Source organism: Zygosaccharomyces rouxii, assembly GCF_000026365.1.
Source record: "Zygosaccharomyces rouxii strain CBS732 chromosome F complete sequence".
In the NCBI taxonomy this organism is placed as follows: Eukaryota; Fungi; Ascomycota; class Saccharomycetes; order Saccharomycetales; family Saccharomycetaceae; genus Zygosaccharomyces; species Zygosaccharomyces rouxii.
The window spans coordinates 365138-381416 of NC_012995.1; the positions used below are offsets into that span (position 1 = coordinate 365138).

The 16279-nt window shown below is 37.4% G+C and overlaps 10 protein-coding genes across 10 annotated transcripts, besides 1 other annotated feature; 7 read left to right on the forward strand and 3 right to left on the reverse strand.

Moving 5' to 3' along the window:
• Positions 1–323: 323 nt before the first annotated feature.
• Positions 324–1712, forward strand: ULA1 (Ula1p; the record flags this gene model as incomplete). Its single annotated transcript, XM_002497340.1, has 1 exon — positions 324–1712. One exon carries the CDS (start codon positions 324–326, stop codon positions 1710–1712), a length of 1389 nt encoding a protein of 462 aa, XP_002497385.1.
• Positions 1713–1725: 13 nt separating this feature from the next.
• SPB4 (ATP-dependent RNA helicase SPB4) lies at positions 1726–3534 on the reverse strand (the record flags this gene model as incomplete). Its single annotated transcript, XM_002497341.1, has 1 exon — positions 1726–3534. One exon carries the CDS (start codon positions 3532–3534, stop codon positions 1726–1728), a length of 1809 nt encoding a protein of 602 aa, XP_002497386.1.
• Positions 3535–3931: 397 nt separating this feature from the next.
• DEG1 (pseudouridine synthase DEG1) lies at positions 3932–5227 on the forward strand (the record flags this gene model as incomplete). The annotated part of the gene is made up of 1 exon (XM_002497342.1): positions 3932–5227. The coding sequence occupies one exon, from the start codon at positions 3932–3934 to the stop codon at positions 5225–5227; it is 1296 nt and encodes a 431-aa protein (XP_002497387.1).
• A 67-nt stretch (positions 5228–5294) lies between these two features.
• Positions 5295–6005, reverse strand: SNF8 (ESCRT-II subunit protein SNF8; the record flags this gene model as incomplete). Its single annotated transcript, XM_002497343.1, has 1 exon — positions 5295–6005. One exon carries the CDS (start codon positions 6003–6005, stop codon positions 5295–5297), a length of 711 nt encoding a protein of 236 aa, XP_002497388.1.
• A 289-nt stretch (positions 6006–6294) lies between these two features.
• HAT1 (histone acetyltransferase catalytic subunit HAT1) lies at positions 6295–7467 on the forward strand (the record flags this gene model as incomplete). The annotated part of the gene is made up of 1 exon (XM_002497344.1): positions 6295–7467. The coding sequence occupies one exon, from the start codon at positions 6295–6297 to the stop codon at positions 7465–7467; it is 1173 nt and encodes a 390-aa protein (XP_002497389.1).
• Positions 7468–7563: 96 nt separating this feature from the next.
• Positions 7564–7730: a sequence feature (Centromere Zyro0F).
• Positions 7731–8123: 393 nt separating this feature from the next.
• LOC1 (Loc1p) lies at positions 8124–8744 on the forward strand (the record flags this gene model as incomplete). The annotated part of the gene is made up of 1 exon (XM_002497345.1): positions 8124–8744. The coding sequence occupies one exon, from the start codon at positions 8124–8126 to the stop codon at positions 8742–8744; it is 621 nt and encodes a 206-aa protein (XP_002497390.1).
• Positions 8745–9254: 510 nt separating this feature from the next.
• On the forward strand, positions 9255–10727 carry CIT3 (citrate (Si)-synthase CIT3; the record flags this gene model as incomplete). The annotated part of the gene is made up of 1 exon (XM_002497346.1): positions 9255–10727. The coding sequence occupies one exon, from the start codon at positions 9255–9257 to the stop codon at positions 10725–10727; it is 1473 nt and encodes a 490-aa protein (XP_002497391.1).
• A 379-nt stretch (positions 10728–11106) lies between these two features.
• Positions 11107–12678, forward strand: PDH1 (putative 2-methylcitrate dehydratase; the record flags this gene model as incomplete). The annotated part of the gene is made up of 1 exon (XM_002497347.1): positions 11107–12678. One exon carries the CDS (start codon positions 11107–11109, stop codon positions 12676–12678), a length of 1572 nt encoding a protein of 523 aa, XP_002497392.1.
• A 201-nt stretch (positions 12679–12879) lies between these two features.
• NIC96 (linker nucleoporin NIC96) lies at positions 12880–15441 on the forward strand (the record flags this gene model as incomplete). Its single annotated transcript, XM_002497348.1, has 1 exon — positions 12880–15441. One exon carries the CDS (start codon positions 12880–12882, stop codon positions 15439–15441), a length of 2562 nt encoding a protein of 853 aa, XP_002497393.1.
• Positions 15442–15532: 91 nt separating this feature from the next.
• YPI1 (type 1 protein phosphatase-activating protein YPI1) lies at positions 15533–16027 on the reverse strand (the record flags this gene model as incomplete). Its single annotated transcript, XM_002497349.1, has 1 exon — positions 15533–16027. The coding sequence occupies one exon, from the start codon at positions 16025–16027 to the stop codon at positions 15533–15535; it is 495 nt and encodes a 164-aa protein (XP_002497394.1).
• Positions 16028–16279: the final 252 nt, after the last annotated feature.

The following is a 16279-nucleotide window of genomic DNA, read 5'->3' on the forward strand; positions in this document are numbered from 1 at the left end:
AAATAAAATGGAAATGATGCAATTATGTTGATAGGAATATTTAAATTGATAGATATAGAAAATGTAGGATTTTATTATCCTACTATGTTTTAAAATGAATTAAAAAAAAAAAAAAAAAAAAAAAAAAATGGTAAACAAATCAGTCGGCGGGCATATTGTGTTACCTTGATCAAATCATTATCATTATTATTGTTGTTATTATTATGTACATAACTTTTCTTATATTTGTGCTAGTATCTTGTCACGTGAACATTTGTAAGGGCTTGATATGACAGGAATTCGAAAACATCAATTGATCATCATCAAAGAAACTACGCTAGAACATGGACAGATTCGATAGGCAGTTAAGACTTTGGGGTGGTTTTGGCCATGAACTTTTAACAAACGGGCAAATTTGCTTTATTGTTGAAAGACGCGATGATCCTTTGTTGCTAGAAGTTCAGAGACACTTATTGTTAGCTGGGATAAGTAGCTACCTAGTTCTTCATTCTGATAAACAACATACGCCTGCAAAGGATGCATTTGCATTTATCGATGAGAATCAGGAACTTCAAGCCCTTAATCCTGAAATTAAACCTCAATGGAATTTTTTGCCATGGTCAAGGATACAGACACAGAGCTTTAAGGATATTTCAGTTATAGTATTGATCAATTGTAGGGATGCTCATATGTTACAGGAACTTTCAATCAGAAGAGAACATTCCATAAACTTTCCTCCCGTCCTTGTTGCAGCTGTTAATTATCCTTTAGCATATATGTATCTGTGGTTGAAGGAAATTCATTTCGTTGTAACTACGAATCCAGAATATGTAGTGCCAGATTTGAGAATTAACGAACCCTGGGATGAAGTTTTACAGTACACAGAATCTTTAGATTTTGGAAAATTACGAGAGGAAGAGTTAGCAGAGATACCATATCCTCTAATTCTTTCTAGTGCATTGAGGGCAACTTCGCAGGACGAACGCCCTCTGCATCAGAAATTGGATGACTTTTATTTGAAATATAGTCAACAGGCACTGAATGATTCCAATTACAGGCAGGCAAAACGTTACGCCCGTCAAGTAAGCCGGAGCAGTGAATTAGGCAGGCAAAGAGTCAAGCAATTGTTGAATCGTCTCCAAATTTATCAGCGGTCAAACTGGCACGATTCTTTCAACGGGAAATTCATGACACTTTGTCAAGCTTTGGGTCAGTTTTTGGATCAATATCATCAACTTCCCTTGCCAAGTGAATTTCCTGACATGGAAGCAGGTACTCAGATTTACAATGATTTAAAAATGATTTATCAGAAAAAGGCAAGAGAGGATTGCGAAACAATGGAAGCCATAGTAGCACGATTAGGATTTCCAGATTTTCCGAGAATGTTAGTTAAAAAATTCTGTGACAACATTAATTATTGGACTTTATTGGAGCCAATTGTCAACGAATCATCTGTACCTGGAATATATTCTAGCACGGAATTAACGAGATACTTAAATGAACAGGAGGTAACAATATCGACACATGAAAAAAAATTGTTAGAAAATCTTCTTAGCCTTGCTGAAGACTCCTACGATTCACATACATTGGTAAGTTCCTTCCCAGCTACGGCATTTTTGGGTGGTGCAGTAGCCCAGGAAGTGGTTAAACTTGTCACCCACCAATATGTACCCATCGACAACACTTTTGTCTATGATTTAATTTCTGACGAAAGTTCGACTATAAAGCTTTGAAATATTACCTACTTTATAAATCATCGAAGCTACCAGTTACTGCAGTAGATTGGTTTTTCTTTCTCCTTTTATTTTGCATCACAGTCTCTTTCCAATCTTCTTGTACGTCTTCATCGCTATCAGATCCATCTGCGATTTGCCTCTCTATTTCTTCTCTTTTCATCGCCATTTTGGCTTTTCTTGTGGACTTCTCCTCTTTAGATTGCAGTTTGTTAGACCATGATGTGTTTCTTTGTTTGGCTTCCATTTTTTCCCTTTTTTTCTCATTGATTTGATTAGAGTTCTTCAACAATTCGAGACGTTTATTTTCACGCTTTTTATCCATGTATGCGAACTTATCCATATCAATGGGTTGATCTATTATCCAGCCGTCCTTGATAGTGTCATTCTGGAAATAGTTATTTATCTCTGGCATACGCGGTAAACGGAATAAACCGTACATTTTTGCCAATCCAACATAATCAAGGGATTGCAGTCTGAAGATCGAACTAGCTGAATGCTTCATGTAATTTTTGATAAATGCAACATAAGATCTTACACCGAGGTCATACCGAGCTCTATCCTGTAAGACCCAATTTTTGAAGATTTCATAGAATGGTTCTTTGGTTGGTAGGTCGATGATTTTTAGGGGCATTTCTTTTAATTCTACATTTTTAACCTCCAAAAACGGTATGTAATCTTCTTCTCTGCCTTTGTTTAAAAATGTTATGGCTCTGCCCTCTTTGTTGGCTCTTCCCGTTCTACCACATCTATGTAAAAACATTGTGGTATCTGATGGAGGGTCTAATTGAATTACTAAATCCACATCAGGTATATCGATACCCCTCGCAGCAACATCAGTTGTGAACAAGACCGCCTTCCCAAATGATTTGCCGAAGGAATCGAGGGTCTTTTGTCTAGAACTGGTTTGTAATTTACCGTGTAAAGAGAAGAACTCGACCTCTTCATCCAATAGTTTTTTATCTCTCTGTAGATATTGCATAAAAGAGTAGAAATATGTCACTGAGATGCATGTGGGAAAGTAAACTATGCACTTTTTGAACTTGTAATTGTTCATTATACTTAATAGTTGTTGAATTTTGGCTTCTGGTTCTATCACGGTATAAAATAATCCAAGGGAGGTTGGTGCTTTCGTTTTAGAACTCACAGTAATTTTGACAGGATTTCTAAGCCCAGTTTTGAAGATTTGACTACCCGCGCTTCCAATGGTAGCAGAGAAAAGACCCGTTCTCCTTTGCTTTGGTAAAGTTTTAAGAATTTTCTCTATATCACCAAAGAAACTTAAGTCTAATAATCTATCAGCTTCGTCTAATACCAGAACGCTGCATGATTTTGTTTGTACAGCAGACATCTGTAAAAAATCGAGTACTCTACCTGGCGTACCTACTAGGATCTGAGGACGATTCTGTAAAAAATTTGCCAAATCATCTCTGACTGAGCTCTGATTAGTTCCTACCAGTAGCTGCGATCTAATTGGATGTTCATCATCAGGGTAGTGTTCTAAAAAGCTTTGAATGACGGATTGAATTTGATTAGATAATTCTCTCGTTGGGGTCACTATAAGTGAATGGAAATGACCCTTCTTCAGGTTGGGTGTATTTGCTTCTTCGGCTATTATTTTTTCTAATATGGGAATCACAAAAGCAACTGTTTTACCTGATCCTGTCACAGATTCTACCACTACGTCTTTGTTTCTGGCGAACATAGGTATAGTTGAGGTTTGCACTGGAGTCATCGTATCAAATCCCATCACATCTATGGCTGCTTTAATCCATGGTTGAACTTGATAATTACAATCATCCCATGACAGTGTTTTGGACATTTTGCTGGTATTCACAGTTATTTTGGCAGTTGTTTTAGTGTTAACATATCTTGAGATGAGATGCTCTTCACTCTCATTTTGTTTTCAAATTTTTCCGTACGATGGTAAGTGATAGCGCCGTGGCATTGTAAATATTGATCATACTAAAAATTGGGAGCTAAAACAGCAGGCAAACTAATGGCAACACCTTTGTCATGATAGATTAAAATTCTGAACGATAATATTGATGTATGGAAACGTTTATTTCACTTCTTCACCGTCATTACTTGGTTATTATTTTCTGTTTTTTTATTTTTTTAATTTTTTTTTTTTTTCAATCAGACGCGATGGGATGGAGAACTGAAGTTGAATACTTGATGGTAGAAAATATAACAGTTATTTGAGGAATTACATATTAATGGGAGTTCTTCAGCGTTTGTTTCGTCTGATTAACAAACCTGGCCTAAGATCTGGCGAAATGTCACTCCCAACAGCTTCGAATTACTCAGCTTGGACGAAGGAACAGCTTATTGAAAAAATTGTGGAGCTGGAAAATCATCAAGATGTCCAAAATTCTAAGAAACACAAGAAAGCTTCACCTGAACTGCCCAAAACCAAAAGAAGAAGGGAATTCGACTTCTCGAAGTACAATACGAGATTCATTGCATTAAAATTTTCTTATCTGGGATGGAACTATAACGGTTTAGCTGTACAGAAGGATGTGACCCCATTACCAACCGTGGAGGGCGTGATTATTGATGCATTAATGAAATGCAGGTTAGTTGCGTCATCTAATGTACAAGATTTCAGATTTAGTAGATGTGGTAGGACAGACAAGGGTGTTAGCGCTATGAACCAAGTTATTTCTTTGGAAGTGAGATCCAATCTGAGTGACGAAGAACAAAAGGACCCATCAAATGATACTCGTGAGCTTCAATACGCGCAGATTCTGAACCATTTATTACCGGAAGATATCAAGATATCGGCTATGTGTTTAAGGCCTCCTGAGGGGTTCGATGCGAGGTACAGTTGTGAATACCGACATTACAAGTACTTGTTCAGTGGGAAAGGCTTGATGTTAGACCGAATGCAAAAGGCGGCAGCTCTTTACCATGGTGAACATGATTTTAGGAATTTTTGCAAATTAGATGGCTCTAAACAAATAACCAATTATACCAGAAATATTTTGGGTTCCGAAATACAACACATTTCCGATAATATGTATTGTTTTGACTTAGTTGGAAGTGCCTTCCTGTGGCATCAAGTACGTTGTATGATGGCTATCCTTTTCCTTGTGGGACAAGGCTTGGAAGAACCATCGGTCATCACCAATCTTCTTGATGTGGATAAAACACCACAAAAACCCATCTACGAGATGGCTAGTGATCTCCCATTAATTCTCTATGACTGTAAGTTTCCAGAAATGGAGTGGATACAGCCCACCTCAGCGGACTACAAAGCCATCAAGTACAGTAAAGTAATTGAATCTCTGAATTTACATTATCAGTTTAAAGCTACTGTAGCTAATATGTTTGCAGAATGTTTAGCTTTACAGCCCGATTCTAATGCTGATTTTTCTAACAAGACTAGGATTAACGTAGGTGATGGTGTGGGTAAAGTTGTCTCTAAATATGAAAAGATGGTCAACAGACAAGTCATGGACTCTGCAGAGACTGTAAATGAAAAATATAGAAATAGAAAGAATACCAAATAGTGACTATTTACCCTGTAAATACTACATTACTTTGAAAATGTAAAATTGTAACTCTATATGAAACCGTTTATTCGTGTAATACATTTATCCAAGAGGGGTCCCAATAAAGGGCCTCTGCATCCGCCTGTTCATCTATCCATAAAAGACCATTAGCAACCATCTCATTCAATACCGCTCTACTTCTAAATGGCTTCCAATTCAAATTTGCATGCAAAAGAGATATACTAGAATACCCTAAAATGGAACAAATCTCTAAAATCTTGGTCTGATCACCAGTGAGTTCGTTTGGCACACTTCTCAGAAATTTTTTACCTCTGATTTCAAAGATTTCAAACCCACCATCAAGACTTTGGAGCATATCGATGGACTTTTCTAAATCACCCATGTCCACATTTAACCGTCTGAAATAACCTTTCTCTAGTTCGTCAAATGATAAAACCCCACCATTCATATCTTTCGTCTTCCGGCAAATTTCTATCACCTTAACGCAGATTTCATAATAAAAATCGTTGACATTAAACAAGTGTTTATCTTTATCGAACAAGCTTAAGGGATCAATACCAATGGATAAACACATCCGTACGAATTTTGAACGGAATTCTGGGTTCGCTTGAATCTCGCTGTTGTGCTTTTTGGCAAAACCAACCAAACGTTCTTGAAATACTGCCAATTGCTCTTTTAATTCATTGTTTTGTCGTTGTAATACCGCCGAGCTGATTCCCTCATACTCCTTATCATCTTGTTGATCATCGAAGGCTGCCAATCCAAATCGCTTCATTTTCCTTTCTCTCAATTTATCCTTGTATTTGACTTTAACACTAGGTTCATTCGATTTAATTGAGAATGATCATCACCTTAACATGTAAAGATTAAATTCTAGTTGTACCCTTTTCATGTTTGGCTCTCAAGATTAAGAATTCGGATAGTGAAGAAGCCTCGTGTTAAACGATGGTAAAAATAAGAAGAAGAAAGCATAAAGAAGATCAAGCTAAACTACAACGATTCTCTAGAATACTAGGAAAGTGATCAAAGACTCCAAATTACTCAATTATCTGTCTACAACATCCATGTCAGTATTGGATTTTAAGCCTGAAATTTGGACCTGCTCGGCAAATGAAGCTTTGAAAATCTCACTGGTGAGTGAGAATGCCATTCAGTTCCCACCGGCATTTACATATCCCATCTATGGTGACGCTGAACAAATATTTGGTTATAAAGATTTGATTATTCATTTGGTTTTTGACTCAGTGACGTTCAAACCATTTGTCAATGTCAAGTATTCAGATAAATTGAAAGATGATGCAGAGGATGTAGAGCGCAAACTATTGAACTTCCTTCCTAAGGGAGATGTAATAACAAAAGACGAGGCCAAATGGGTGGATGCTTTTCATGAGGAGCAACAGAGTTTTTCTTTACCCTCAGACGAGTTCAAGGTATCAGAGTATGAAAATGAAGGAACCCAATTTGTCGTATACAAGCAAAGCATAAAAGAAGATTTTACTAAGAAGTTACATCGCCGAGTACAAATCTTTACACTTTTGTTCATCGAGGCAGCTTCTTATATTGATGAAACTGATGATAACTGGGAAATTTATTGGGTTTTCAATAACGACACAAAACAATGCATAGGTTTCGTCACTACCTATAAATATTGGAAATATTTAGGAGCCGCTCAGTTTGATGATTCCGAAGATATTAAATTCAGGGCTAAGATATCCCAATTCCTCATTTTTCCACCTTACCAACACAAAGGCCACGGATCATTACTGTACAAGACTTTAGTAGACTCTTGGCATCAAAACGATGATATTTTAGAGATTACAGTGGAAGACCCAAATGAAAGCTTTGATGATTTAAGAGATCGCAATGATCTGGAAAGATTGTATAAGGAAAAATTTTTTGATCTAGTCCCAGAACAAGGTGAAATATCAGAACAATGGATTGAGGCCGAACGTAGAAAGTATAAATTGGAGAAAAGACAATTTCATCGTCTGATTGAAATGATACTGGCATACAAAAATTCAGAAAACTACCGGTTGCAGGTCAAAAAGCGGTTATATACTAAAAATTTTGACGCACTATATGACATGGGGGAAGATGATCGGAAAGACGCCTTGCAGAAATCTTTCATACTTCTTTCTGACGACTACAAGCGTATAATATCCTCATGCAGTTTCTTGAAACACGGTTTAGAATCACCCTCTGACGGGCAAGACACCAAGAAGCCGAAGAGAGTTTAAAGGAAAGGAACTCCCAGCTAATTAACGAAACTCATAAGTAGTATCTATAATCTGTCTAAACAATAAACGGCTTCGAGCTTATGAAATCCAAACTAGGTCATGTGATACTTCGTAAGAAATATTATAGCTAATATTATTATAGTTAATTATTTAAAACTATAGTCAAAATTGTGGAGTATATTATATTTTAACTACTTTATAGTAGTACACAATTTAATTTTATTTTCAGACACATATATGTTTTAGAGTTCCGAACTTAGAAAAACAATTGCAGCCTATGATTCTCGGGAAAAACAAATCCCAGAAGCCTACAAAAAGACTGTTTAAGCGTTATAAACCAAAACATTGGTTGACTACATATTCATAGAGATCCTTTAAAGCTACTGTGTATGACCAATGAAACACCCTAAAGCAGCCTGACCTTTCATTTTCAATTGGTCGTAGTTAGCTCTACTGCTTCTGCGATTATGAAGCTAGCCTCTGATATTTCACTGGTTCGGGTAACTAATCGCATATTATTCTGAAAGAGAAAAGCTATGCAATGAAGGAAAACTTTTCGGCATCTCATCTCATCTCATCTCAATTCGACGTACTAACTACACAACAAGCGCCCATACTTGATTCAATCAAAAAGAACCATTTGGAGTCCCAACGAGATGGCACCTAAGAAATCATCTGGTAAAAAAAACGCACCCTCCAAGAAAGTGGTTACTCCCGAAGTTTTTTCTGATTCTCAAGCAAGAAACCAATTAGCGAATGTGCCTAAACTAACTGAAAAATCTAAAGTAAAAAAACCAAGTAAGCTAGCTGAAAAGAAAGAGCAATCTAAAGCTAGATTATACGGTGGCAGAAAAAAAACTAAAACTTACGATGAAAAAGATTTAGATCTTCCAAGTCTCAATAAAGCCATTATACCTGGTGTTAAAATAAAGAAAGGTAAGAAAGGTAAAAAATTTATTGATGACCACGATCATTTGAAATTAAATCTTTTATTGAAAACCATTGGTGACAAATACGATGACATTGATGAAAGTAAATTAGAAAAGGCTAGAAGATTAGAAGAAATTAGAGAAATGAGAAGACAAGAAATTGAGAAGAAGGAATCATCTAAAAATGAAGTTTTACAAGATAAGAAGGCAGAACTTAAACGTAAGGCTTCAGTAGCGAGAACTCAACGTAGGAAACAGAAACGTGAATCTGAAAGAACCGTTGAAGCCACTGAAACCAAGCAAAATACCGACGTACCTAAGAAAAAGAAGAAGGTTTCTTTTGCTTAAGGGAAAATCTTTCAATTTGCAGGAAAAGGCTGTTGATTAAATATCTGGAGATCATGTGGGGGAAAGTTTATGTTATTCTTTTCCTCCTTCCATTGATTACTTGATCGATAAGTATTGTCCGCCTGCTCCTAAGACCTTTCATAGGAATGACGGATAATAATTGTACCATGTGGGTTTCAACATATTAAGACCATTGAACTTTAATCACCAACCTTTTTTTTTTTTTTCTGTTAAGGACACCCCCTTATTGCTGCTAGGTTGTCAGGGTTTCTTGGTATGGGTATTGGGGTCTCATAATTGTGATCTTTTCACGAAAAGATGGGGTAAAAAATAAATGCCATTGTCTTAATAGCATGTTTTATCAATGTAACTCTCAATTAGCCATAGGTCATCAATTTTTGAAGGCTTAAAGGAATCGGAACAAAGAATTCACTAGTATATAAATATTTAAGGAGTTGGGATTCATCAGCCGCCTATCTTTGAGGTCCCTGGTGAGCTCACATTGCATATATGTGTAAAATAGGCCATTCAAAATTGTCAAGGATAGAAAAGATGCTACTTTCCCTAACGACTCGTAGAAGTCTTTATAGCACGAAGGTCCATGGCAGCTCTTCACTGGAGTTGAAGACGGTCTTAAAAGAGCTAATTCCTCAAAGAAAACAAGAAATTTTAGAACTGAAGAAGAATTATGGCGATGTGAAAGTTGGTGACATCACTATAGGTTCCGTCATTGGCGGCATGAGAGGTAACAATTCAATGTTTTGGCAGAGCACCTCTCTAGATCCTTACGAGGGCATCAGATTTCAAGGTAAAACTATTCAAGATTGTCAAAGATTATTACCCAAGGATCCCAAAGATCCAGATGAAAAGAGGAATTTCTTACCAGAGGGTATGTTTTGGCTTCTGGTAACGGGTCAAATAGCTACTCAGGAACAAGCATCTCATTTGTCGAGGGAGTTGGGAATTAGAGGTCGTAAATTACCAGATGACACTGAAAAACTAATGTCTACTTTACCTTCTGATATTCATCCTATGACACAACTTGCCATTGGATTAGCTTCCATGAACCAAACATCAAAATTTGCCAAGAAATATGAGAGAGGAGATATTGGTAAGAATGAATACTGGGAATACGCTTTTGACGATGTGCTTAACCTGATTGCAGCCCTACCTCAATTAAGTGGTAAAATTTACTCTAAAATTGCCGCCAAAGGTAAACCACTTGGTCAATTCAAAGAGGATCGTGATTGGAGTTACAACATTTGTTCATTATTGGGGATGACTAGTGAGGATTCTTGTAATCGTCAGAATTTGACTGCAAAGCAATCTGGTGATTTTGTGAACCTGATGAGATTGTATACAGGAATTCATGTGGATCATGAAGGTGGTAATGTATCTGCTCACACTACCCATTTAGTTGGAAGCGCTCTTAGCGATCCTTATTTGAGTTATTCTAGCGGAATCATGGGGCTTGCTGGTCCACTCCATGGGTTAGCAGCTCAAGAAGTGGTCAGATTCTTAATTGAAATGAATTCTTGTATTACTTCCCCCCAAAACGAAATTGAAATCAAGAAATATTTGTGGAAATTACTTGAATCCAAAAGAGTAGTCCCAGGATATGGTCATGCAGTCCTTCGGAAAACTGATCCTAGATTTGTTGCTATGCTTGATTTTGTCAAGGCAAGACCTGAAGAATTTAGTCAAGATGAAAATGTTATCTTGATGGAGAAATTATCTAAAATTGCCCCTAAGGTTCTCAAGGAACATGGCAAATGTAAGAATCCATATCCAAACGTTGATTCTGCATCAGGAATTCTATTTTATCACTACGGTATAAAAGAATTGTTGTTTTTCACAGTTATCTTTGGTTGTTCACGTTCAATGGGTCCATTGACCCAGCTGGTCTGGGATAGGGCTTTGGGGCTACCAATTGAAAGACCAAAGAGTTTAGATTTTAACTCACTGCGTTCTCTATGCAGATGACAATAGTTTATGCGTATATTATTTTCATCTTACGTTCTCCAGAATTGTTCAGCCGCACTGGGAATGAAAATGTATAATTTTGCAAGATCCCCACAATCCCTTAGGATGACTACCTCTACTCTTTTCGAAAGTGGAGAGAACATAAGAAATTGCTCCGTTCAAGAATGAGACATGACGAAAGTTAACTCACCCTTTCCTCGTACCCTCTTTTTTCACCTACTATCATGACTTTTGCCTTTAATGTCGACGGTTCAAAGGGTCGCACATTATAATGATAGATAATGGACATATACATCCACATCTATACATATAGACACTATCTGGCGCTTGGGTAACCAGTCTTGTGGATCAATTGGCAACCAATCAGTGTCAAACCGGTATGTTATCAACAAGGACGAAGGGCGCTATATGTCTAGGTAGAAAGACGCATATTGGTGCCAAAACATTAACTTTAGGCCAAAATTATACAACTTCTTCTCATGCTCATACGACTACGAATCAAAGACCAGAACCTGATAAGATTTTGAAAGACATTGCGGATTATGTGCATCAAGCCAAAATCACGTCCCAGGTCGCCCTTGAGACCGCCAAACTCTGTCTTTTAGATACACTAGGTTGTGGATTAGCAGCTTTAAAACATCAACAAGCTAGAGATATTATCACGCCCATTGTTCCCGATACAATAATACCCAATGGTACTAAAGTATTGGGAACCAATTACAAATTAGGTCCAGTAGAAGGTGCCTTTGCCATTGGAACGTTAATACGTTGGTTAGATTACAACGATTGTTGGTTGGCGGCTGAATGGGGTCATCCTTCAGATAATTTAGGGGGTATATTAGCGGTTGCAGATTACTTGACAAGACTTTCTAGGGCTACCAGCGGTAAAGAAGGTAAAGTTTTCACTGTTGGTGATGTTCTAGAAGGAATGATAAAAGCTCATGAGATTCAAGGTGTTATTGCATTGGAGAACTCTTTTAATTCTGTTGGATTAGACCATGTAGTATTAGTCAAAGTTGCAACTACCGCTGTAGTTTCCAAAATGCTCGGTTTAGATGAACAACAGACTATTGCAGCTATATCTCAAGCATTTGTTGACGGGCAGTCTTTAAGAACTTATAGACATGCCCCAAATACTGGTTCGAGAAAATCTTGGGCGGCTGGTGATGCTGTTTCTAGAGCAGTAAATCTGGCATACCTGATCAAAAAGGCAGACGTTGGTTTGATACCTTCAGTATTGACTGCTCCAACTTGGGGATTCTATGATGTTCTGTTCAAAAGTAAACCCTTTTCTTTTAAGCAAAGAAATCAGTTTGGATCCTATGTCATGGAAAATATATTATTTAAAATATCATTTCCAGCAGAATTTCATGCCCAAACAGCTGCAGAAGCCGCCATGAAAGCTCATGTTACATTGAAACAGATGGGTAAAACATTCCGAGATGTTAAATCCGTGCGAATTAGGACTCAAGAAGCCGCCGTAAGAATTATTGATAAATCAGGCCCTCTTTACAACTATGCTGACAGAGACCACTGTATCCAGTACATGACTGCGGTGCCCTTAATATACGGAAGACTAACAGCTGAAGATTATACAGATGCTATTGCTAAATACCCAGAGATTGATGAATTGAGATCCAAGATGTATTGTATTAAAGATGATCAATTCACCCTGGACTACCATAATCCTGCAAAAAGATCCATTGGGAATGCCTTGCTCATTGAGCTTAATGATGATACCAAACTTGATGAAATTGTTGTTGAGTATCCCATTGGCCACAGATTAAGAAGAAAAGAAGGTATACCGTTATTGTTGAATAAATTTAAGACTCATTTAAATGAGCATTTCTCCAATTCGCCGGGAAGGGCAGAGGAGATATATATCAAAAGTCAGAAATCAGATTTGGAAAGCACACCAATAGATTCCTACATGGATCTCTATTGGGGTTGAAGAAGGTCATAAATATATTCGCATTTATACATAGCTCTAGCTTAGATCAACTTCGGGTAACGGCCGTTTTTTTTCATTTCACCGGTAAACAAATTTTTGCATGTCGATTGGCTTTACTTTACGAAGGAAAAGAAGTTGCGAAACATATATAAGCTAGAAGCAAGGGGAGTCCATCTCTTGTATAAAATCGAATCTATTGGCATGAGTTTGAAGGTGGATTCAATGTCTTCCAAGACTAATAAGACTCAGGATGTGTCTTTGAAAGGATCTGCAAAGGTACTAAACGAGTTAATTGAGACCTCTAAAAATCTACCTACTACTTCTTCAGAATTAGGTTCGATCCAGTTGAGTGTGAATGAAATTAGGAAGAGAACTCATGATTTAAGACAAAAGAAAGATATTAGCTCAGATCATACAAAGGCTCACTACCTCTTAGCTGGAAGTGGATTAGCTATTGAAGATGTGGACCTTTCATTGAAAAATTTACAATCCAAGCAATTGTTAGAACAGCCGGTTTCTAAGAAGCAAGTCGAAGGTGAACTGGATACTTATTTGGAGACTAAGAAGGATGAAAACATCCTTTCCTCTATTGAAAATCTTTTATCAGTGGCGGCCAAAGATTTCGACAATTTTGTAAACCAAAATTTAAGTTTAGATTGGGATCAACGTAAAGAAGAAGTTCGTGAAAATTTTGGTATTCTCATTCAAGGTAAGAACCATACAGATTCTACAAAGAATGTGGCACCTTTGAATCCCAAGTTACCCACTTGGGGTAATCAAGGCTCTAGTATCTTGAACAGTGGAGAGACGAGGTTAAACGTCAACGAAAATTATGCCGTTAGAGAAAAATTCGAAAAATATGCCAAGATAATTTACCGTTTCAACAATGCTAGACAAGCCAATCAAGACTTTCCGCTTTTGAAGGAATTGTCACAGGCGCTTGCCAATGGAGGAGACTTGAAAAATCGGCAATTATTGGAAAGTTCTAAAATTTTAGAGGGTTTAAAATCAAATTCTGATGTGGTGCAAAATGCTAAGAGCTATTTGCAAAATCAATTTTTAGAATATGTGGATCATCTTTACAAAAAGAATCTAAGCGAAGGATTACCAACAAACATTAACAAGATAAAATCCTTTATCGATTCTAAGCTGAAGAACCCAAATAATACATGGAAGTTTAACAACTTGACCTTTATTAATGGTACACCTATCTGGGCTCTGATATTCTATCTCTTGAGGGCTGGACTGTTACAAGAGGCATTAGAAGTCGCCGTAAATAATAAGGCAAGCTTCAAGAAAGTCGAGCAATCGTTTTTGACTTATCTGAAGGCTTATGTGTCCTCTAAAGATCATACTCTTCCTGTGGAGTTTTCTGCTAGGTTGCATACCGAATACAGCCAGCACATCAAAAGCTCTCTAGACGGAGATCCATTCAGATTGGCAGTTTACAAAATTATTGGAAGATGCGATTTGACAAGAAGAAACATTTCTTTTATCACTCTTAGCGTTGAAGACTGGCTATGGATCCATTTTATGCTGATCAAAGATGATATTGCGGACAGCGATCCAGTCTACGAAAGGTACAGTCTGAGCGACTTTCAAAACATTATTGTATCATATGGTCATACAAGATTCACTAATTACTATTCGCAAGTATTAATCTTGAGTGGTCTTTATGAATTAGCGGTTGAGTATGCCTACTCCATCAGTGAGATTGATGCTGTTCACCTAGCAATTGTCATGGCTAACCAGGGTCTGTTAAAAGTCGATAATGATCGCTCTAGCAGTAGTGGAACTGATTTCATCACAGTTAAGAGCAACCAGAGGAAAATTAATTTCGCCAAAGTTTTGGGCAATTACACAAGGTCGTTCAAATATTCCGATCCAAGGATTGCAGCCGAATATTTGATATTAATAGCGTTGGTTGCCACACCAGAACAAGTAGAATTATGCCACGAAGCACTAAGAGAACTTGTTCTAGAAACAAAAGAATTCACGATTTTACTGGGCAAAATCAACAGAGATGGTACAAGAATACCTGGTGTTTTAGAAGAACGTCAATCCCTATTACATCTAAAAGATGAGAAAGAATTTCTGCGTAAGATTACTGAACATGCAGCCTTGAAAGCCGATGAAGACGGTAGAGTTTATGATTGTTTGTTGTTATACCAACTATCCGAAGAGTACAACATTGTGATCACCATTGTCAACAGTTTACTAAGCGATCTACTCAGTAACACCGATTTGGATCAACCGCTGGTAACTATGGATGAAAACAATGAGACAAACCCCGTACTAATAGCGAAGAAAATTGTTTGCATTTACATTGAGAATCTAGAAATTTCGCAAAAAGTTCAAACAAAGAACAAGGAAACATGTATTATATTATTAAAGCTTGCTGACGCCAGAAGAGCATATCAAGCAAAGCAATGGGAGACTACTTTGGCGCAAATTGAAGAACTAGATTTATTGCCCTTCTCAGATGAAGTTTCAGCAAGGAGGAAAGCTCAAGATTTTACTGCCCTCAACGAAAATATTGTCAAGAATATCCCCACTTTACTCGTCATGGTAATGAGTTGTATTTCACAGTTAATCGCTGGGCTTAACCAAAGTGACTACCAATCCGTCACAAAGGCACAACAGGTGGAAGCACTAAAAAATGTTTCGAGGAATTGCATGATGTACGCCGGTATGGTTCAATACAAGATGCCCAGGGAGACCTACAGCGCATTGATAAGATTAGATATTGATTGTAAAGTATGAACGAAACGAAACAAAAACTTTTATAATACACTGATTTTTTTTCTCTCTTCCTTTCTACCCTATTTTGTGTCCGTTTTAAATAAAAATGACATCAGTGATTATGAGCTTGATGCTTTGTATAATCCGGCTGAACCTCATATGCATTTGGACTTTCAGATCTCTTCTGATTGAGCTTACGATGACGCCTAGCCACCCTTCTAGCCCTTCTTTCTTCAAAGTTCAAACCTCTATCTTCATCAGATTCCGAGGAGGATGATGAAGAAGAAGAAGGTTGAGAAGGTTCTTCGTGGTCAGAAGGGCATTCACATTCTTCATCGGGTTCCTCTTGTGGGTGAAAGATACAACAAATCTTGGTTTTTTTCTTGTTCATATTTTCATTATCAATTACATCACTTTCCCACCTAACGCTAGGTCTAGACGAGTTTCCTCTACTGGTTTCCGACCCTCGCTGTACTCGCTGCTGCTGTTCATGAGAAGCTCTCAACTGTAACAATGGAGGCCCACTTTCCACATTAACTGTCTGTGTCTGTGTCTGTGTCTGTGTCTGTATCGACCTACACTGCTGATCTCGTCTATCACCATTCATCGTCGTTAAAATGCTAATTTTATAAATTCCATTTCATAACGCTAAATGTTATTTTACGTGCATGTAATTATTGTGGGCGCTCTGTTGTCGTTTTAAAAGGGTTGGTAGGTATATTTTTTCTCCTAAGTCAAAGTTCAAACCTTCTACCATCTTGTTCGTAATGTGTGATATAATTACTTAGGGAATCAAATAATCGAACATTTTAAAGGTTTTGCCACCTATAAAGCACTAAAGAGAAGCTTCAAAGAGGAC